Source organism: Rhinichthys klamathensis, unplaced genomic scaffold (genome assembly GCF_029890125.1).
Source record: "Rhinichthys klamathensis goyatoka isolate OS25496 unplaced genomic scaffold, OSU_Roscu_1.1 h1tg000003l_1, whole genome shotgun sequence".
NCBI lineage: Eukaryota > Metazoa > Chordata > Actinopteri > Cypriniformes > Leuciscidae > Rhinichthys > Rhinichthys klamathensis.
Window position 1 is genome coordinate 3,118,448 of NW_026606556.1, and position 23,821 is coordinate 3,142,268.

The 23,821-nt window shown below is 37.4% G+C and overlaps 1 protein-coding gene across 1 annotated transcript in view; it reads left to right on the forward strand.

The window, feature by feature from the left end:
• The first annotated feature begins 5,527 nt into the window (after nucleotides 1–5,527).
• The window catches only part of rps6ka2 (ribosomal protein S6 kinase, polypeptide 2), a 68,219-nt gene continuing 49,925 nt past the window's right edge, over nucleotides 5,528–23,821 (forward strand). Inside the window, exons 1-2 of the mRNA XM_056249439.1 lie at nucleotides 5,528–5,784; nucleotides 22,953–23,069. Of these exons, the coding sequence (XP_056105414.1) occupies nucleotides 5,686–5,784; nucleotides 22,953–23,069 (216 nt within the window). The 5' untranslated portion in view covers nucleotides 5,528–5,685. The remainder of the gene's footprint in view (nucleotides 5,785–22,952; nucleotides 23,070–23,821) is intronic.

A 23,821-nucleotide genomic window follows, 5' to 3' on the forward strand; every position in this document is an offset into this window, starting at 1 on the left:
CACTTTTACAAGTTGATTGTACTGAAATGTGTGTTGGCAGTGCCTGTGCACAACCATATGATAAAAATCCATCCAGTGTTTTTTTTTATTATCTCCTTATATGTTTTCCCCTGTCTTAAATTGAGCCGTTCGTTTTTGTGACGTCAATAAAACGGAAGCCCCTCCCACGATTGTTGATTGACAGCAGCGTTTCAACACAGACCCGCCCTCGCTCGTGAGCGAGCTGTCAATCATAATCCGCGCTGACCGGCGCGGTCATTGTTGATACGCTGGAGCACTGTCTATGAGCAGAATGGCGTCTAAGCGATTGTGGTGTTCTGTTCTTGGGTGTAATAACGAACACAGTCATTTTGATGTTCCTAAATCCGAACCGCTGAAGACACAGTGGCTGAGTTTGTTTTCGAAGGGAATATTCCCCACGAGCAACGTCAATGCTTTCATGTTTGCGCGAATCATTTCTCACCAGACTTCTTTATAAACGAGGGTCAGTATGAGCTGGTTTTGCTAAGAAGCTGCTCCTTAAAGTCCCTGTAAAGTCACAATTTTGTATGTGTTCTGAGTTTGTCACACCACAGAAAAATGTGTTATTAGCCACCCTGCCAAATTTGAATGATAAAAAAGCCAGCAAGTACATAAAATAAGCTATCAAAATCTTGAAAAAATGAGCAGTAGTCTCTGCTCTCAAACGCTGGGGGCGTGTCCGCTGGCTGCGCTGAAACCACGCCCACTCGCGGGAAAGCTGCCGTCGCCACACTCAACTCTACAGCCAGAATAGATGCTCGCACAGTGGGCACGCACTGCCGATGATGGCACCAGTTGTCGGCGCGACGGGAGGATGAAGGCTGAGGTGGAAGATAGTCGGTTCGGCCCCATTCACCAGTAACAGCGGATTATCAGTGAATGTCTCAATTGTCTTCGACGAAAGTTTATAAAACTATCCCGTGTAAAATGATAACTTACAGAGGCGGGTTTTGGCAGTGATCCTCAGCTCTCCATCAAGGTTGGCTCTTCACAAAATTAATCCACTTCTTCTTGATGTAATCGTTTTTCGGAAATTTAAATAAGGACACCGATCTGTTTTGTATGTGATCCGGTGATCGCATCCGGTACGCTTTTCTGTGACGAAGGCATAGCTAGCTAGCAATCTGTAGGCTGCTGTAGTAACTAATAGTACTGACCGTAACTCACGATTGAGCGGCAAAACTGATGTGAATGTGCTCTATATTGTTAGGGGAGCGGACAGCCTCAGTGGCTCCACTGCGTCATCAAGTAGGGGCGTGTCCAGGAGCTCAGGGGCTCCAGTGCGTCATCGAGCCCCATTTTAGCCCCGCCCAAAAAATCCGGAAAATATCAATGGTGAAAAACTGTTTAACGGTCTAACTCCACAATTCAGTACTTCACAGTTCACAGTCTTTGTAATATGTTTTAGCAATACATTTCTAACATTTATAATGTGTTTAGAAATGTTTTAATTGCCTTTACAGGGACTTTAATAAAGGATCGTTACCAACTATTCGTGTTCCTGCTGAACCTCCAGAAGAACTGAAGTGAGTGTAACGTTTTATTAACCGTTATATTAATACTTATATTAATCTTTGCAAATCGCTTGCACGCTTCACCATGAATGCGTCTAAATTACACTTAGGGTACATTACGGCATGTTTTCTATGTACGATGTTCTCAATATAATGCATAATCCCACGTTTATAATGAACAACGCGTTATGGTTATTGTGTTATTGTGTTACAAACGGTGTATGCACAGAACAGAGAGGTGGGGTGAGCAAAGCTCATTATCATTTAAAGTCATATGCACTGAAACGGCGTGCTGAAAACAGAGCTGTTTTTGACCAGGTAAAATAAGTGTTTTCTTACAATAATGATGAGAATTTTTAATTAAAGTATATTACAAACTTTTAATTTAGACCCTAACGAATCATATTAGCTTGTACAAAAATGGCATTATATGACCCCTTTAAAGGGATACTCCACTTTTTTTGGAAATAGGCTAATTTTACAACTCCCCCAGAGTTAAACTGTTGAGTTTTACCGTTTTTGAATCCATTCAGCCGATCTCCGGTTCTGGCGGTACCACTTTTAGCATAGCTTAGCATACATCATTGGAGTGGACAAGACCATTAGCATTTCTAAAAACAAAAATGACCAAAGAGTTTCGATATTTTTTCTATTTAAAACTTGACTCTTCTGTAGTTACATCGTGCACTAAGACCGACGGAAAATGTAAAGTTGCGATTTTCTAGGCTGATATGGCTAGGAACTATACTCTCATTCCTGCGTAATAATCAAGAAACTTCACTGCCGTACCATGAGTGCAGCAGGCGTAATGATATGACGCAGTGCCTGAAAATAGGCTACCTTCCGTCAACACAACGGAACTATTTTCAGGCGCTGCGTCATATCATTACGCCTGCTGCTCTCATGGTACTGCAGTGAAGTTTCTTGATTATTACGCAGGAATGAGAGTATAGTTCCTAGCCATATCAGCCTAGAAAATCGCAACTTTACATTTTCCGTCGGTCTTAGTGCACGATGTAACTACAGAAGAGTCAAGTATTAAATAGGAAAAATATCGAAACTCTTTGGTCATTTTTTTTTAGAAATGCTAATGGTCTTGTCCACTCCAATGATGTATGCTAAGCTATGCTAAAAGTGGTACCGCCAGAACCGGAGATCGGCTGAATGGATTCAAAAACGGTAAAACTCAACAGTTTAACTATGGGGGAGTTGTAAAATTAGCCTATTTCCAAAAAAAGTGGAGTATCCCTTTAACTTCAATGTTACACACTGTAGTGTCACCAAATTCAATGTACACATCAATGGTCTCCTACTGGTCATACTAGTCAAGTCAAGTCACGTTTATTTATATAGCGCTTTTAACAATATAGATTTCAATGCAGCTTTAGAGTGATAATAGGGAATTAAAGTAACAGAGATTGTTTTGGCTTTACATCAGCTCTAGAATAAAGTTAATTGTCTAGCTAAAATTAGTTTTGATTGATTCACTTCCGTTGCAAAGATCATTAGTTATTAACTTAGGGGCCGTAACTATTCTTTACACAAATGATATTGGTACGCAGCTAACATAATAGTTACAACCGTAGCTTTTGCATGATAATTGCTTACTGAATTTGATGGCATTACACTGTATAACAGTGAAGTTATTGAATATTTTTTCTAATAACAGTGAATTTATTGATTTTATTTCATAGATCAATTATAATACTCGTTTTGAGGAAAATTAGGTTGTAGCTCGTTGTGTTACTATGATTGGAAATATGTGTCATATGTGTTTTAAGTAAGGGATAATGTACATCATTGTTATCGCAGAATAAACCCTGACAGAGTGATCAGGATCTTGCATTTAGACACATTCACATTCGAAGGGTGCAATTAGACATATTCGAGACACATTTTTGGCGGAAGCGTTGTTAATTTAGAAATTATTTTGTGTAGGCTAATTTGTTTTTCTTGTAATTCTTTTATAAGTTTAATTTCTTTTGTAACTGATGTTCCAATGTAGGAGGGGACGTTCTCGCGAGCTTGCCTAAAAGTTGTCTAAAAGTGAAGAAAATCCAGAACCTTTACAGAACATTAGGGACGGTCCTAAAAATGTCTTCTTTTGGTTATAAAAGTGCTGCAGTTCAAGGTTCCTTTTATGACTTTATGGGGACATTACATGTTGGATATTTTATGATCACATAAGTACGTTACAAAGAGGACATTTGGGACGTTAACAGAACGTTCCCACATTGTCCTCTCTTGGTCATATAATAACGTTCCCGATACTTTAGGGGGATAAAAAAAGATAAAAAGAGTTAGTCTGGAGCCCTGCGCTTAGATAAACACGGAAGAGACTGAAAGCAGCTGCCTATTAGTGGGTACCGAATATACCCGGTACTCGGTACAGAAATGCTGGTATCGTCACATTTTCAAAATTTCAGTACCGACTTTGTCCCAAAGTACCAGTACTTTTGACAACCATAGTAGAGACCAATAGTAATAGTCCCCTAAACGTTTAGAGATCACCCTGAAGGTCCACCAAATAACGTCCCCCAACCATTAAAAGTGCACATTGTGACCGTCTCGGAACGTTCTGGGAATATTACCAGGTGACGTCGTTGACACTAGCGGGGACATTCTGAGAACGTTCGGGGAACATCAAAGTTCCAAATAAAATGTGCCCTAAATGTTCTGAGAACGTCCTGAATGTTCCGTGAAGATCCGCCAAATTACGTCCCCCAACCATTAAAAGTGCACATTGTGACCTTCTCGGAATGTTCCGGGAACGTTACTAGGCGACGTCCTTGACACCAGCGGGGACGTTCTGAGAACATTCTGGGAACGTAAAATTTCTATATACTTCTTTAATTGTTACTTTAATAAACATGTATTTTTGAGTTAATTTAATCTGTGTGTGGCATTAATTGTTAAACCACTCTGAGCCATGCGGGTTAACAAATGGTAATCAATCCGCCAAAAAAATAAACATGGTTACTATACTTTTATTATAAGACTTACTATAAGTTTAACATTCGTAAAGGAAAAATATGACTCAAGATAATGCAATAACATGTTCAGTATTAGGATCTGTGTATAAAGATACTGTCATGATGTATAGTTATTAGTATAGGCTACTTTGACATTTAGGCAATTTAGAAAATATAGTTTTGCTAAATCTAGAGTATTTAAGTCATTTTAAAATAAAACGATAACACGGTAGTAAATAATGTAATAGCCTACTTTAATTTTAACTAAAATAAATGTAATAATGTGCAAACAAGTTACAATGCGATGTGGTTGTTTTGCAGCAAGGTGGAGACAGTAACTGTTCATAACAGACATGCTAATGAAAAAGTGACATGTAGCACACAAGAAAAAAGTAAACACACACACACACACACACACACACACACACACACACGTGAGAGACAGAGATATCAGTGAAAATTAAGAGACTGAAAGGGAAATGGAAGTGAAGGTGCAGTCCAAGAGAAAACTTTTAATTAGCTATTTGCACAGCCCCATCCTAAGGATTTAAACCTTTTTTTATGTGATGGCCATACAATTTTTTTTTTTTTTTTTTTTTAAAGGGTTGTCCTGGTTTCAGAATTTGTTGTGGATGACCTGGAGTGTGAGATTTAAAAAAAAAAAAAAAAAAAAAAAAGATAGTTCTGCCCCAAACCCATTAATTGGTGTTTGTGACAATGTTAACATCAGAGCAATGTTTTTATAGCACAGAAGAGCCACAACAGTATTAAAAAAAATTCAAGGGAATTAACATGGCTTAGTTCCCTCAGCATATATTTAAACATATAGACCTATATAAAAAAAAAAAAAAAAAATTTGAACATAAAAACGACGCTTCAGCTTTAAGGATCTCAGTGATTGGGGAGGGTTCTTCAGGCTATACAGCTCGAGTGTGAAGGTGGTTCTGAGGAGGACAGCTCCCGTCATCTCTCCCGTGCACAACCGAACGAACGGGTCAGCGTCAGCAACCGTGACTGCATGCTTGGCTTGGTCATGGCCTCACCCCCTCATAATAAGTGAGCATTATGGATTAGGCTAGTGGAGGGGAGGCGACTGTAAATCCCCACTGTTGTGCTGATCTGGATTTAAACGCTGGACAGATAAATTGTCTTTTGAGTATAGCAGCCGAACCGGGACAATGGATACGAACATGCGCAAATTTACTGTTAGAAGATGGTTTTCCGTCTACCTGCGCAGAAAGTCGCGATCTAAAAGCTCGAGTTTATGCAAACTAGAGGTGGGTATCGCTTTATTTGTTTCGTATACTACCAACATGTGTGTTAAATCATTGAATTAAAGGTGCGGAGACAGACAGTGCATGTAAACAATGTCGAAATCTGACCGTTGCGGTGTAAAGTTGTGCTGAAGTGCGAAATGTGAAAACGCAACGGCAAATATTTCAGTTCAAGATTTAATAACAAACCTTCTTTTTTCAAACATGCGTTGTATTTTCCATCAGATTTTTAATTGCTTCGGTTGGAAATAGTCTGAACTAGTCAATAAAAGCATGCTATAGGAATGTGTCCAGGATTCCTGTTGGAATTTCTATCATAATTTGGAACCCATTCTATCCTAAAGGATCCTGGAATCAAATAATTCGATAAGAATAATAGTAATAAAAATCCACTGCAGTTTTTACAGTTTGATATTGTTTATCTTTGCACCCTGCACACGTTATATGGATAAATTGCTGCAGGACACTTTTGCAAAGCTGCAGAAGTTGTAAAATCTTAGAAGAGTTTCTTTACATTTTCTTTACATTTGTCCAGGATCATTTTATTGCTTTTTATATCTAGGCCTAGCGGTTATTAACCCGATATAGTGTGATTGGTGTTGGTACTTACACTGTATAAAAAGGAAAGAAGAATGCAAACAATAATAATTATATTATAAAAGCAGCATGTTTATTGTACATTTTTAACATAAAAGATTGGTAAACAAAAAGTTGTTTTTATAGGTAAAAATATGATTTGTGTCCTTAGTTTGAGAAATGGCTATTTCCCTGCACAAAACCCATCGCATTTGTTTATGGTGTATATTTAAAAAGCTTGTTTTTTTATTATTGTTATCATGTAAATTTAGAGTGTTTATGTTGTGTGTAGCATAGCCTACTCAGGTTTTTTATCTTCTTGTGGGCATTGCTTTTACACTCACTATAATATTATTATTGCCCTCAATTTCTGGGGAGTCTTTGTGTACCCTTTATCACCTTAACAGTACAATTTACTGTAAGAGGATTTTAACAGCTAAAATAACTTGTTCTACTTACATTATACAATTTAATAACAATTAGGATATTTACAGTATGCTCCTCAAAAGTATTTTCCATAATGTCTAACAATATCACTGTATTTTTATGGTGAAGTTCTGTGGGGTTTTTCTCCTACTGCACAAAATTTCCTTTAGCTAAAACATATGATAGATATTCTTGGACTATAATTCGGCTCAAGTCTAAACTGCTTTTTTATTGTACAATTTTAGAAGCACTGCAATATGAATCTCATCAGAGGCATTACACACTAACATCAGCAGTAAACATCAGCATATCTTGTTTGGTTTTCAAACAGCTGTGGACCTGTGTTGTTTTTGCTGAACCCTCAAATGTCTGCTGCCGGCAACAATGATCAAACCTGACATACCTGTCTCTCAGTATTAATGGTCAAGGCCTCAAAAGAGTTCCATTCTATGAAGCATCTGTGCCTCCAATGGATGATAAAATGGGCCTAACTTTTATTTCTGATGTCTCTAATACCTGTATGCTAAATTGATGAACGTGTAGTGTAATGTCAACAACAGAACATGTTTAGGCTAGCAGGTTGTTACAAATTGTGTACACTTTAGTATCTCTTAGAAAGGTTTTTCCTGCTGTCAGCTTAAAATAGGCTATAAGGACTTTTTAGTTTTTGTTACTTTATTGCAGAGGTGTATAAAGAGTACCTGAAAACTAGCCTAGAAATCTAGACGCACCCTAGCGGCAGCAAAAATTATTTTGCAGCAAAGTGTGGTCTAGCAACTCTCCATAGACTTTTGAGCTGGAAAAACCCAAAACTGGTCCGGCCAATCAGATCGTGTAGAGTTGGTGGGCGGGCTTAACATAATGACGGCAGAGTTATGACGGTTCCGCGTGATTTCCATAGGTGATTTGATTCCCTCTGCTTGAAAACAAAGAAGATGCTGCTGGCGAACAGCGGTCTTTCGAATCGGCTTTGCCCGCGACTCTGGATGACTTGGAGTTAAGAGAACGTCACTTAATTCATTCCTAAAAAAGGAAGATGTGTTCTGAGTTTTGACGACCGGATACGGCAAACGTTTAATATACCAACTAGCTGGTTCACTGGTGGAAAAACGCATGGGACTCACTCAGCCACAGCCGTTTGTTGCTCTGGTTGGTTATAGCGCTATCCTATTGCGTGCCGAGGGATATTGAAAGACAACCGTTTATCCCGCCCCTCGGATTGAGGTATGCCAATTGTGAGTTCCCAGACCTAACATCTTGATGTAGGTCTGGCTTGCCAGGCTACCTGAAAACCATACTTGAGTAAAAGTACAGATAGATACCTTACAGCGAAAATGACTCCATTGCAAATTACAAGTCACCAATTCCAGTACGACTTGAGTAAAAGTCTTAGAGTATCTGATTTTAACAGTACTTAAGTATGTTACTCATACTAAATGTAGACTCAAAGATACACTAGTCCTCAACACCTAAGAGACATGGCAGTCAAAAACAAAAACATTTTTGAGGAGAGAAATCACATTTATTTTCAAAGCCTACTTGCACTGTACGTGCTGGTTTCATCCTCATCTCATAAATTAAAAAACCTGCAATTCAGCAGCTACCTGCTAATGCACTAGCATTCACGTAAAGTAGCCTTGTTGACAAGTTTGGGTGAGTAAGGGCAAAAACGCACACGAACGATATAGTACCTTAAATTCCCTGTAGATGGCGATATCACTTCTTTTGTAGCAGAATAAACAATGCTATCTCACAACCGATTCGTACGAATGAGTATGAGGTGGCTAATTCGTACGATTTGTGGGTAGGTTTAGGGGCGGGGTCAGGGGTAGGTCATTCGTATGAATTAGCCACCTCGTAAAATACGTACGAATTGCCGTGAGATCGGGTTGGAATAAACTGCTGCAGAAAAGGTTAGGTGCCATGCAAAATGTAACGAGTAATTGCAATACTGATCATAAATGTGTTGGAGTAAAGAGTAGGCCGTGAGATTAGTCGACGAATTGGTCGCGAGATAGCGTTGTTAATTCTCATTCAACATGAGTACCAGATTATAATAATTAGATTAATATAACCATATGTCTTATTCAGATTTCTAGAAACTGGAATATTAATCAGGTTATGTATTTACAAGACACACTTAATACATAATATGAATATGACCAAATTGTTAAATTGCATGTTAACGTGTGATACTCAGTAAAGCTCAAAAGTAGCCAAAAAGATAATTAAGTACAGTAACTAACTTTATTTACTCAAATACTTTACACCCACTGCTTTATTGCTTAAAGTAACACCAGGTTACTTTTGCTCTCGGGGTGGGGTCCCCCTACAGTTGGGAAACAGTATTGTCCTCTAGACCTCTACTACTGTCGTAAACTCTGTCATCCTAAATGCACGTGCAATTGTTGACAAGACAACCATGATAGCCCTGAACACTGTAGGAGGAGGTCACATGCAGGTGTTCTGCTTGCGTCGCGTGTGAAATGTCTTCATCCCAGGTACAGTGGCATATATTTCAGCATGTCATATGAATATAATTTCATGGGTTTTATTTTTTTTCTAACGACAAATGATCGCGATGATCACGTTTACAAGCCAGCGTCATTATAGTAGCCTAGTCTATTGGTTACCGTTTTACTGAATCTATATGATACTTCAATGCAATGTTTGAGTGGTAGATAATAACCATATATCGTCAAAATTATAATATCAAGCTACCAATAAATGAATCTGCAAATTTTACAAATCGATTTGCATTATAGCTTGAAGCAAGACAAATAAACAAATATTACAGACATGTTAGGTATCCTAAAATATGTTTTTGTACATCTTATATATTTACTTGCAAGAATGTAGCCCCTACCAAACTTGTACACGCCGTTTAGACATAGGCTTTCATTTGATTTTTTTTTTGTTGTTGATTTTTTTGCCAAGTCGGCATCGGTCGGGCACCCCTCCTCCTCCTTCAGCTCACGCCAGCGAGAAAAGGCTGGCCCAATGTTGATCCTCGTTCTGCCTTTAACGCGATCACTTTCTCTTTTTCTCTTTTTGCTTTGCTCCGATAAAACCTTTGCTTTCTTGTTTTTCTGTGCTGCTTCGGCCTTGACTATAACATTTGGCTCGCACGTCCGATTTTAAGGAAGCGGGGGTGGTGGTGGAACTGACGTATAAGCCGTAAAGCAGTCGAATTTTGTAGTTCTCTTTGTTCGCCGGTTACTACCCGAAACCCGAAGTTTAAAAGTACGATTAAAAACGCTACAGACTCCGTCAGGCTATGGCAGACGTGTCATTCAACCTATTGTAAGTCGATGTACCATCACAAGAGACTTGGAAGTATATTATGAAGGTTGAAAAGTTACCTGGTGTTACTTTAACATTAGTCTGTCTTTTCGAAAGTATTTTTTTTTAAAGAGACAAGCTCTCTAAATCGAGTCAGCATGTTTTGTGTCCCTAAAGCAGTGTTGCAGCTAAATGCTGCCTCTGTTGTCAGAAATTCATTTGATGGACAGATAGCCCTCTTTTGATTTGATGGGAAAGGTTAAAGCTCTGTGAACCACTGAACCCAACAAAACATGGAAATGACAGGTCATGGAATGTACAATTGCCAGAACAGGATTGAAATATTGGAAATCCATATGCTGCTTATTTTTAGATTGGCAAAGTACTGCATGTAGGCTACTGTACGCTACAATCTCAATGATCACATTTACATGCACATCATTTTCATCAAGATCCATATTTTGAATGTTCTTTATTCTGAAAAGACATGTGCATGACAGTTTTCCGAATATTTCAAAGATTGGAGATCTGGATATTCCAAATAAAATACTTCACGCACATTCTTTCTCCACTAAATGTCTTCTTATTTTTAGTAATTCTGCACAGTAATTAAACCAACTCATTAATTCCAACCCGATCTCATGGCAATTCGTACGTATTTTACGAGGTGGCTATTTCCTCACTCGTACGATTTTTGCTCAATCTTACGTATTTTACGAGTTGCCCAATTCGTATGAATTCGTACGAATGACCTACCCCTGACCCGCCCCTAAACCTACCCATCACTGGGGTTTAGACAAACGAATTCGTACGAATTAGCCACCTCGTAAAATACGTACGAATTGGTCGTGAGATAGCGTTGTTAATTCTCATTCAACATGATACAGAAGTAGATTAATATAAGTCTTATTCAGATTTCTAGAATATTACTGGAATATTAATCAGGTTATGTATTTACAAGACACACTATACATAATATGAATATGACCAAATTGTTAAATGCATGTTAACGTGGTCATGACAGTGGATTTCCTCATACATCCAACAACCAAAACATTTTTTTTAAATAGAATCATCTGACTGCTCTAGGTTATTATCTTCAGGCTATAATAAATTCCCACTGTGTACAAAATATATTTTTCATAATAAATGTATTAATTGTAGATTTGAAGTTACAGTAATTCTGAGCATTATGAGTTTAGATGCTCATTCTCAGGGTTTTAAGAAGGTTCTGGTAACCTTTACTGCAGATAAATACAGTCTGCAGTCAGAGAGGCCCGGAGAGCTGATTTTATTTCAACACAGTGATAAGTGTAGTCAGCATAACAAAGGCCGGGAAATGAAATTGCTGGAGTAATTTAGTTAGTGCTAGCACAGGCCCAGCGTCACTAAGCTTAGCTTTGAAGTCATCAGGTTTGGCAAAAGCAGTCATGTGGGGGTAACCTGATAAAAAGACAAGTTTAATTAAATGTGAGATCAGTAATCAACATTGCACACTGCAAGAGGAAAAGATCAATGATGTCAGTCTGTGATGTCATTGCAAATAAAACGGCACAATGTGACGCTTAATACATGCAATATATTAAAGTTAGTGGTTTTTGATTAATGACTAAATAAAGGTCCGTAGTCAACTTTATCTATAAAAACATTCACGTTTTGTTGGTACATGGTCATACCTCAAATGTAAAGCCGAACAACATGAGGAAAAAATAAAATTATGTATTTAGTTTTTTTATTTTGTGCAAAGAGACTCCTGAGAGGATCCTAAGCAATCAAGAAGAGGTTCAATCTCTGAGTGCCTCATGTGGTTTCCATCAGACCTGCAAAAGCATCCAAAATATCAACCCAGCAATTTCAATGTGTGAGATAGCGTAGGCCGACTAAGTTTTTGAGGCAAGAGTGGTCACATATTTATCTCTGAAGATTGAATGATTGAAAATAATAGCAGCAACAGGTTTAGAACAACACGAAGGTGAGAACTAGCCCTGTATCAATAACAAAGCATAATGTTATAACGGCACATCATGTAATAAGTATTATATTATCAATATAATAGAAGGTTAATAATGTAATAATTTTCTTAGAACGTAATGAACATCTTTAGCTCATAATGCAATAAAATGTTTTCACATAATGTAATTGGTTATTGTATGAAAAATGTATTACATTATGAACACACTGTATAGCATTAGCAACTTATAATGTAATCACAGTTCATAAGGCAATACCAGCACATATAATAATAAATATACATTATACATAAAGTCAAACAATGCTTACAATATAATAATTATCGGTTACACTTTATTTTTACGTGATGTGGATTGTACTTAATCAAATAAGTACTGAATAATATTAATTAACTACATGTTACAGTTAGGGTTTGGTTTAGGTTTAGGGTCAGTTGTAATTATGCATAACTTACTGTTATTACTAGAGTAAGTACATGTAGTAACGTGTAACTACGTCACCTTAAAATAAAGTGCTTCCTAATTATCTTTCAACATACTAAATTTGAGCACATTGTAAAATCAAAATTTTCATAAAAATAGTAGCCTACTAATTTTGTGATAACGAAATGCTCCATCATTTTGAGTTGCTTGGACCCAGACACACATTTTTAGTTGTATGCACTAAATTAAAAAAGAAAGTTTCTAAAAAGTTCTACTTGTTGAAGTATAAGTTTTTAATAATGTTTGAGATATAGTCGTTTAAATGGTTGTCATAAAAACTTGCTTAGTTTACAAAAATGTATAATGTATGTGTCAGAATATGATTAGAGACGGTTTTGATTTTTCTAGATAACTAATTAACTAAAGACATGTCCGAGTCTTCCTGAGGTAAACGTAATGTTAGGTAACAAGTTCTTCACATTTCACAGTTTTTTACTTTTGCTATATTGATACTGTAATTTTTTTACAACATAGGCTATACTTTGTGCACAGTGTTGGTATTGTACACTGTCATTTAATAGTACCTTTTTGTTGTCAAATTGAAAAACATGTAACATTCTCGTTTAACTAAAGCCTACAAGTGTATCTGGCTTATGTATATTTAAGAAGTACTATAATAGTAGAAATATCAACATCAATAATAATACTAGTAGTAATAATAATGTCACGGCATGAGGGAAATGGGATGAGGAAGCAGGATCTAAATGCAGCAATATTTATTGATAACACAAAACAAAGAAGATAATCCAAAACAGGAGACATAGCAGGAGCAAACGTGTGGCAGTGCAAACAGCACAAGACAAAGAACGGAACAAACTGAGGGCCATATATAGTATACACACAAACTACACTGTAAAAAGTGATCAGTTGACTTTACTTTCAGATTTAGTAAACCCGTTGCCTTAAAATGATTAAGTAAATAAACTTCATGGTTAATCGAAAAAATTAAGGAATGTGGAATTGTCAAGTTCACATAACCTTTTAATTTTCAATTAAGCATTAGGTTTATTTAAGGCAATGGGGTTTCAAAAAAAAAATTAAGTAAGTGAACTGAACACTTTTTACAGTGAACAGCCTATTAACCTTACACAAACTTGTTTTCCTAATCTGTATTGATGATAGCTATTGACATATCACATGACTCCTAATAGACGATTGCATTACTTCTTTTTTTAAAGTACAGCCATGCATTTCTGCTCTCACCATTCTATATTCAGGGTTACGTACTCTACAGATTCATCAATAATTTGATAATTTGATGTTGAGTTTATTAATTCATCATATGGCTACTTAAATGCTGAAGTCAAATCTAAGATAAAGTCCTGGCATGTAGGTCTATGCAGGGATCTAACAGATCTATATCCATATCAGGTTATGTAATGCTGTCCAGGTTGTCACGTGTCAGATTTTCATCTATAGATTATGACACATGCGCTAGCCTGGAGTTACTTCAGTGCACCAAAATGTATCTACTTAAATCTGTACATGCCAAGAACTACTGGGAATGTTGTAAATATAATATGAAATAATAGTACTTAGGAGTGTATTTAATAATAAAAGCTCTAATTTGTCTGAAAGAGAGGATGAGCACAATGATTTTACAGTAATACACGTGTTGACTGAAAACAACTGTTTCGCTAAAATATGAGTGTTTGGATGGCAGTGCTTATTGATTTGAGAGCACTGTGTAAAAATAGAAATGTGTAAAATATATCCAGGACTACGTGAAAATATATCTTATAAAACAGATTTTTCCGACTGCAAATTCTGATTGGATAAAGCAGTGTTGATAAATGCATATACATACCACATTTAGATCACCACAAATTCTATATTAATGGTCAGCAGCTGTTAACAACCTAGTTAGACTAATGAAGTATATTTCTTGTCTGAAAAAAAACAACGTTTATTTCAGTTATTTGTGGTGTTTGCTAAGGTGTTTGACCTCAACATTTAATATTTAACCCCAAATATTACAATTTGTTGTATAACTTGTCCCACAACATGAATTATACCTCAAATTGTGCAGCTTGTTGAGGTGTGCTATTACTTTTCTACGCAATTAACATACGATTTTGAAATTAAAAACTGTATTGAATTGAAATGTTATGTTTTTTGCAAAATATGTATATTAAATTCACAAATATATACGTTTTTTTAGGAGGGAGACTGACTCTTAATCATTCGTGGTGCTTATGAGCGAGTGGGCTTTAAAGTGTTCTTTTGGCATGCATTTCTAATTGCAATTCTCTGATTGGTAGAGATTTATCTGCAGAATCATGGGTATTCTGCCAATGCATATAACATCGATTAACAACCTTATAGCTCACTGCAGGTCTTAAAGACTTAAAGGTTTATGTATATAGCTAAAATGATGCCACAAAGATTTGCATGCGCAGGTTTAAAAGGGTAAAAAAAAAAGAATCTGCAAAATAAATGAATCCAAAATAAATATGAGTTTTTTTTACAAAACAAAAATTGTTCATCACAAATCCTATTTATTTTTAGTTTACGATTGCCATCTTATGTACACTTTCACAAATTTTACCCTCTGCATGCAAATCTTTTAGGCATAATTTCTACTTCATATGTATAAGTTCCCTTATAAAATCAATTCCCTTATGGAGGGACTCAATGCCATGCATTACAGAGATTTTACCACAGTGAAGGAAGTTTTACCTTTACTTTGCGTTGTGCCAAAGACCTACTTTTGCCTGTGGAAAAATCATTGCGGCGCACAGAACGAATTATTGCTTCATTTTGACAAATTAAAAGGACATAAAGCAATGATCATTGAATATGTGTAATTAGAGTTATAGCTTGTTATAGCAATGTCATATTGCTTGTGCTGCAGAGCTCCATTCAAACACATTAAAGTGAGTTTACAATACTTTTTGTGGCAGATCGTGAGCTTTCATGTGCAGACAGAAGTCGTGTAGGCTGGTGTTGAGCATCTCTGATATTACGATACACTCACCTAAAGGATTATTAGGAACACCTGTTCAATTTCTCATTAATGCAATTATCTAATCAACCAATCGCATGGCAGTTGCTTCAATGCATTTAGGGGTGTGGTCCTGGTCAAGACAATCTCCTGAACTCCAAACTGAATGTCAGAATGGGAAAGAAAGGTGATTTAAGCAATTTTGAGCGTGGCATGGTTGTTGGTGCCAGACGGGCCGGTCTGAGTATTTGACAATCTGCTCAGTTACTGGGATTTTCATGCACAACCATTTCTAGGGTTTACAAAGAATGGTGTGAAAAGGGAAAAACATCCAGTATGCGGCAGTCCTGTGGGCGAAAATGTCTTGTTGATGCTAGAGGTCAGAGGAGAATGGGCCGACTGATTCAAGCTGATAGAAGAGCAACTTTGACTGAAATAACCACTCGTTACAACCGAGGTATGCAGCAAAGCATTTGTGAAGCCACAACACGCACAACCTTGAGGCGGATGGGCTACAACAGCAGAAGACCCCACCGGGTACCACTCATCTCCACTACAAATAGGAAAAAGAGGCTACAATTTGCAAGAACTCACCAAAATTAGACAGTTGAAGACTGGAAAAATGTTGCCTGGTCTGATGAGTCTCGATTTCTGTTGAGACATTCAGATGGCAGAGTCAGAATTTGGCGTAAACAAAATGAGAACATGGATCCATCATGCCTTGTTACCACTGTGCAGGCTGGTGGTGGTGGTGTAATGGTGTGGGGGAAGGTTTTCTTGGCACACTTTAGGCCCCTTAGTGCCAATTGGGCATCGTTTAAATGCCACGGCCTAGCTGAACATTGTTTCTGACCATGTCCATCCCTTTATGGCCACCATGTACCCATCCTCTGATGGCTACTTCCAGCAGGATAATGCACCATGTCACAAAGCTTGAATCATTTCAAATTGGTTTCTTGAACATGACAATGAGTTCACTGTACTAAAATGGCCCCCACAGTCACCAGATCTCAACCCAATAGAGCATCTTTGGGATGTGGTGGAACGGGAGCTTCGTGCCCTGGATGTGCATCCCACAAATCTCCATCAACTGCAAGATGCTATCCTAACAATATTTGCCAACATTTCTAAAGAATGCTTTCAGCACCTTGTTGAATCAATGCCACATAGAATTAAGGCAGTTCTGAAGGCGAAGGGGGGTCAAACACAGTATTAGTATGGTGTTCCTAATAATCCTTTAGGTGAGTGTACAGTTTGCCATATTTCAAGATCTTTATATTACGGTTTCATCACAGCAGTCGCATCAGCCGCAGACTTTTGACACCATCATTACACGAGAGCTAAAGAAAAAAACGTATTTACTAAGGGGATGTTTAAACAACAATGTAATAGTAAAAAAAAGTACAAAACGATCCCAATTCACACGGATCCACGAAAACGACTTAAAATGCTTTAATATTTATGCCAGGTCAGTAGCTGGCGATGCCACTTTGTAAAGAAACACTATGCGCCTATAGACTGAACGCATGTGCATGAATTCAGCATTTTCACAAATTCATGTTTTTGTAGTTTACACGGAAACGATAATGGTATCATATTGAAAAGCTAGCACTTTGAAACCCGTTTTCAAAAGTTTGTTTTCATGCCGCCAAAAGGTCATTGTCTTCATGTAAATCAACGACAAAAACGCCTAAAAAGTTTTCTATTCTAGGTGAAAAGGGCCCTAAACGGCCCCTAACAGTCACAAAACATAACAAAAAAAAGGAACCAGTGACATGAGTTAAGTGTTACCAAAATTAATATTTCCCCTCATTTGATCAAGCACCGCAGCAGATTTGAAATGCATGTCACACCAGCTCACTTTCATCATGGTGTTAATTTCCTGTAGTGTGTCTTGACAGGGTTCTGATTTACAGTGTTTACCATTTCTTCTCAGATATTTCATCTGGCCCCACTGAGTATGATTTATTCATATCATATTTCATCAAGACTTTCCAAAATGAGCCTTATGTGAAGGAAGTGTATTTATGCAGAAAATAACACCAGAAGTTTTCTTGGCTTTTAAGGCAGATTCTCGAAAATGAAATGGAACCTAATCGGTGACTAATTTTGAAAGATATAGGTAGCAGTTCTGTATTTCATACACACAAAGCACATGTTTATGTTGCTAAAGTATAGTACGTAGCATTTCAAAAAAATTTGTCACGACCACCTGACCAAAGAAAAACATAGAACGTGACTTAAAAATAAAGAAAAACTAACTATTTATTATAAAACATTGGACATTAACTGGATTTACATCATTTCATGTTCATGCAACTTTTTCTTTTGAATAATGCAATTTTTTATTGAAAAAAAGCATATACAGATGAAACATAAATATTGTGTAAAATCATCATCAGTTATATTGAATAAAGTATATATATAATCAAATGAAGCACTCTTTCTTTGTCTTGGATCCAATAAAGCCAAAAGCATTTATCTTTAGAAGGCGATGTCATAAAATTCACTCTAAGGGTTTGTATTACACCTCAGTTAGGGGAGCAAAATGAAATGAATTTAGTATTTATTTGCATATGATTGCTTTAGCACAGCTTTCACGCAATCAAAAAACAATTCTTTTGTGAGGAGGGTCTGAAAATGGAACCACTGAGGCCGAATCCTAAATTGAAAACTAAATCGAAAAGCCTGTTTGGTCTGTTGAAGGTTTTTTCTCTTAGAAGTGACAAATTCTTTGTAGATCATTTCCTTGCATTTCAATTGAATTCAGAATATAAGAGTCATGTTATTATATAAAGTGGAGACCAGGCCAAGTTGTCACACTTTTTACTCCAGTTAATATTTCTCAAGGTTATTTTATATATATATATATATATATACATATGTATAAAGAAAAAAGAAAAAAAAATGCTGTCATATTGGACCACAATTCAACCTTTCAGTTAAAATGTAGCCTATCTTAATTATTCTACGTATCATTAATGTTGAGACTTTTCTCAATGTTTGTCAGTTTGGTTTTATTTTTGTTAGCAAGAGCTATTAACAAAATAAGAGGATATTGGAGTTTTGATTTGAAGAATAAAATTCTCTAAAATATTATAAAATGTCCCACGTGACAACTAGCCCCAGCCTCTCCTCTATCAGAGACTGACACACCATCCCCATGATCTGAAGGTGAATTATCACCGAAGAAGAGTTTATAATTCTTCATCATATCCTGATGACGATCGTGTTGAGGTGTCATGCGGCTCTTTTGCTTGGCTCGGCTTTTATGCGCATATAGCTCAGCAAGAGCCGTCAGAATTGGTAACCAGGCCCCTGTGCTGAGGTTGAAGATTGTATATCCTCAGTGTACTCATCATCATGTCACAGGAGTGGCCTGGGCTGGACTTTGGTTATGTAACACGGCTGCACATTTATTTATTGGTTTGCATGGCATGCGTGACATAAGCTGGTTTAAGGGCTCTGAGCTGTGTCAGTCTCAGTGCGGGGTACATTATTCAGCTGTGATCAGCATTTGAGTTTACAGGCACGTGTCTGCAGTGTGGCAGTCCAGACTGGCAGAGAGAGAGAGAGAGAGAGAGAGAGAGAGAGAGAGAGAGAGAGAGAGAGAGAGAGAGAGAGAGAGAGAGAGAGAGAGAGAGAGAGAGAGAGAGAGAGAGAGAGAGAGAGAGAGAGAGAGAGAGAGAGAGAGAGAGAGAGAGAGAGAGAGAAGGCTATACTGCAAGATGATTGCATTTGGGACACAATTGACCCTTCACAACTTTACTGTAAAAAAACTATAGTAGCAACATTTTGTTTTACCTAAATTTACAGTAAAAAAAGACATAATTCATTAACTGAAATACTGTTAATATAACAACATACTTTGACAACCATCACACACCACAGGTGGTAATGAGAAAGCCACATGAATCAAAAGTTCATCACAAGTAGAGATTTTCCACAAGCTTGTTGTGTCAAACTTCAGATTGCTCCATGTAAACTATCACTAATTGTATTGTAAATCACTCACAGCCTGCTATTTACTTAATTTGAATATCTTTATTGATATTTAACACTGCTGTACACTGTAAAAAAATAGGTACCTGCATTTGTTATTTTAAAATAGGGAAGGCAATTTGTTTTATAAGCACTTTTTGTTATCCTTGTTAAAACTCTCTTCACATCCTGATAGCAATCAATAATAGAAGTGGTCTAAATATTAAAGGCACACTATGCAAGATTTGTACATTAATATAACAGCTTCGGAGTCATTTCGATGGTAAACAAACCAAAGCGGGGGGGTGTGGGGGATGCCAAATCTCGCCAAATCTCGCAAGAATCATGACTTGCTTTACGGCAGAGGCCTGCATTTCAGCCCGAGCCCGACGGGCCCCGACTTATTTATGCTCCTAGGGCCGGGCTTCGGGCCAATTTTCACGTCATAGTTCACACGCGGGCCCGGGCCTCGGGCCTGTTTTAGGCTTATCTTTTTTATAGCCTATTTTAGACATTAATTAAAATAAAACATGAGAAGATGACGATTGAAAAGCAAACATAGAAAGACGTTTTATAACCTATCACACTGACATATGACTGACACATGACAGTCTGCTCATGCTCACGCTCACGCACACACACACACACACACAGGTTTCCCGGCAGCGCGATCTGAGATTCGCGCGACCGGCTCGTTCTAGTGTCCCGCTATGGTAGCGAGCGTGACTTCAGCGCAGCTGGAAAAAGTACGACTGGATTAAAACCTTCCACTGTGGATGCTGTGCTTTTTCTTCACGATGATCTGAGACTGTTCTTAGCCATGTTAGGAGGAGGTTGTTTTTTGTTTGATTGGACTTTATTTTCATGAGTCTGTTGGAAACTATTGGAAATGGCCATGTTCTGTAGTGAAGACTTGATTTTTGAGGTAAGATAACCTGCATGTTTGTTTTAATGTAATTTATTTGATTTGTTTAGATTGCATTCTCTGTATTGTAGCCTATATTATAAATTCATTTAGTTTGCGAGCGCTGTTGCGACTGAGCAGCAGAGCAGTTTGCCTCAGCTTTTCAAAAATGACAATAAACGTTTAAACTAACGTTAACTGTCTGTGTGATATGCTTAAGTTGTTTTATATCTATGGATTTTATTGTAGCCAAGTAAAGTGTTGATTTGAGAGGCTATAAATCAATCAATGGATCAAACATGTTTAACTCGCTGTCGGCTGCTTGGTCGTCATAATTTTTTTTGTTGTTTTTTCTTAATTAACTTTATAAAGAAATGAAAATAAACTTACCGGTAAATACTTTGCCATTGAAAACAAAATATATCTGGTTTACTGACTGCAACATAGGTCAGGCTGTTTATCTTTCTTTTTTTTTCTTTTTTTTTTTACGGGCTCGGGTCGGACTCGGGCTGATCATTCTGATGAGCTGTCGGACACGGGCCGGGCTAGGGCCTGAGCGTCTCGGGGCAGGGCCGGGCTAGGGCCTAGATTTGAGGCCCGTGCAGGGCTCTACGGCACGATGTCACATACATCAACAACATATGAATCAGCCTCTATGGAAGACACTGTACAAGGGCAAAGAACTTATATTGTTCTTCTATACTCTTTGACAGGGGGGAGGGGATCAGGCCGTGAGTGCAGAGACGGCTTTGCATGAGTGGTATTTACGACAGTAACGTTAAATACAAGTACTCCACAGCGACTGTTATTAAGAGATGGTAACCTGTGACGTTCTATTTATGCATTTCTATAAACACTATCAATTCCGTACTATCAATGGTACAAATAAGAGCTCTGTAAGTTTAGATTCATTATTATTGTAATATTATGTGCTTTGAGACATGAGGTAATTTAACGCCGTCTCTCATCTCGTGGCGCTTTGCAAACTCTGTTGTGTGCGTTCATGTGTTTTGATGGAGGCGTGGCTTTGGAGACGCTCTGAAGGGAGGGTGGGATCTCATGCTTTCAAAGCTAGCTAGCTATTGCTAGCCGGTCCGAAATTACCTACCCTACCTTTAAAGGCCCCCTTGAAATCAAAATTTAAGTTTTTTAGCTTTTAGTATGAATATGTTAGGCTTAAGATTATGAATAAGCTGGTGTGTTTCAAAACAGTGTCAAAATGTGCATTTAGGAGGTATATCCATTTAAAACTTAGAGTCTCTCAATTCCGCTAAAATGGATCACAGATTTTTATGACATCACCACGGACTTCAGCTTTACATCACATCTTCTGTCCAATCAAATGCTCTCTAGAATCTAAAGCGTCCCGCCTCTATGCTATAAATACCACCTGGCCAAAGCGACCGTTGACACGTCACAGAGCAATATGGGTTGGAGATATGAGTTTTTTCCGTTTTTTTATTCCGTTTTCCAACAGAAAGGGTTAGGGTTAGTTTATTTTTTTAATTTATTCACACCTCTACTATTGAATCCAATATATTATCAGCGCTCGGATTCGCTTCCATGGTGCTGTCAAGTACTACTCGCAGTCTGTGAGGTAAACTAAACACTATTGGCTATTTGAAAAGGGGGAGGAGCCAATCAATATGTCCCTCCTTAGCTTCCTGTTTCAGTGGAAATTATGTCAACGCATCATACAAAGTTGCGCGTTCCAAGGCACTTCAGTGGGCCTTTAAGGGTCTATTTCTACCAGATATGAAGGTGTCATGTCATGTAAGACTTTTTTCTTTTGATGAACATGATCGAATGCCATTGTGCTTATGAAATTTCATAACTTTTCACCAGGCCCAGAAAAAAAAGAAAAAGCAGACTTTTGCTACATTTTCTATACCAAGTTTGAGGAAAAAATCTACTGAATACATTATGTGAAAGTGCCAATGAATCGAAAGCTGTGGTAGATCTTTTTTTCCTTACTGTCAAGTGCCTAGGAAATAAGATATGTCATTTATTGATCCACATTGTCTCCAGCTAAAAGAAAATCCCAATCCATTATTCAAGATCCTATAATCGTCCTGGCCATAAACTGTTCTGCCTTTCGGCCTTCAGGAAAGTGATATCATGTCATCAAATCTAACTGAAGAACAACTTCTACCCGACTGCAGTTTGAATTCTCATTATAATGAGCAATTGGCAATTGGTATATACTATAGTTTAGTCAGTTTTCCACACTGGCAGTGTATGTCACCATACTCTACAACTGTTGGTAGCTCAAAGTACTATCAAATTAGCCAAAATACTTGATAAAAACTGAAATTTCTACTGAAATCTGTGGATCTTTCTGCATTCCAGATGGATCTGCTTTTTGCACTCAGTAATTTCAAAGTACCTTGATTCTTATTATTTTTATATTGCACACTTTAATATTTGTCATTTGCTTTGTGAGAATTAGACTGCACTACTGATCACACCATCTGAACCTTTTTTCTTGACCTGTTTACTACTGTTATTCATAATCCCTGCTGGCATCATATTGCCAAATATGCTTAAGCATGGCAAAAGCATTTGTTTATTTCTCTCTGAGCTGTGCCATCTGTTGCCTTTGCAGGACGACAGCATCTTAAAGGAATTTGATATCAGCGATCATGTGAAAGAGGGCTTTGAGAAAGCAGACCCGTCGCAGTTCGAGCTGCTCAAGGTGTTGGGTCAAGGCTCCTATGGAAAGGTGAGCTTTAAAAATGCTGCATCTGATTGATCCTCTGTGTGTTACTGTTATGCAGACTGCTACCGATAACTGAGATTATGTGTGCCATTTGTTTGGATGTAATTTTGTTAATGCAAGTGGTGTTTAGGTTTGGGGTAATGGATGTAAACCCCCTTTCTGTGTCCTTATACTGTAAACCCTTCAGTTGACCCGAGTGTATTTTGGGATGTGAAAAGGTTTAGAAAGAGAGGATCAGTTGTTGCAGGATTTACATTGCATAGTTTAAAATTATTATCTCGTGTCCCGAAACTGAAATTTCCTGCCTGTTCTAAAACCTAAGCTTCATGTAGGCAGCATTAAAAAGTCATCATAATGACACTCTCGATACAAAGGCCTTACAATAAGATTGGCCGCATAATCAGAGATACCTTTGGAGAAAATTTAAGTCAGTATTGCATGTATTTTTAAGCAGAAAAGGCAAAGGAGGTGGACAACATGAGAAATTATGATTATGAATATACTTATAATTCATACAATACTGAAAAGTATCAACAGAAAAAAAAATTACCCAATATTTATGCATTTTGCTTAGTAGAATACTGAATTGTTAGCTTAGCAATATGCTAATGCCAAATTCCATTGAAATCAATTGTGAGTTGAGTCTATTTGCTTCCTATCTAGAATGTTTCAAATTGATCACTCATGTTCCATTTTAATTAGGATGTTGCCTTAGCTTACTAGTTTTTGGATAAAAAAATTCATACAGTCAGTAT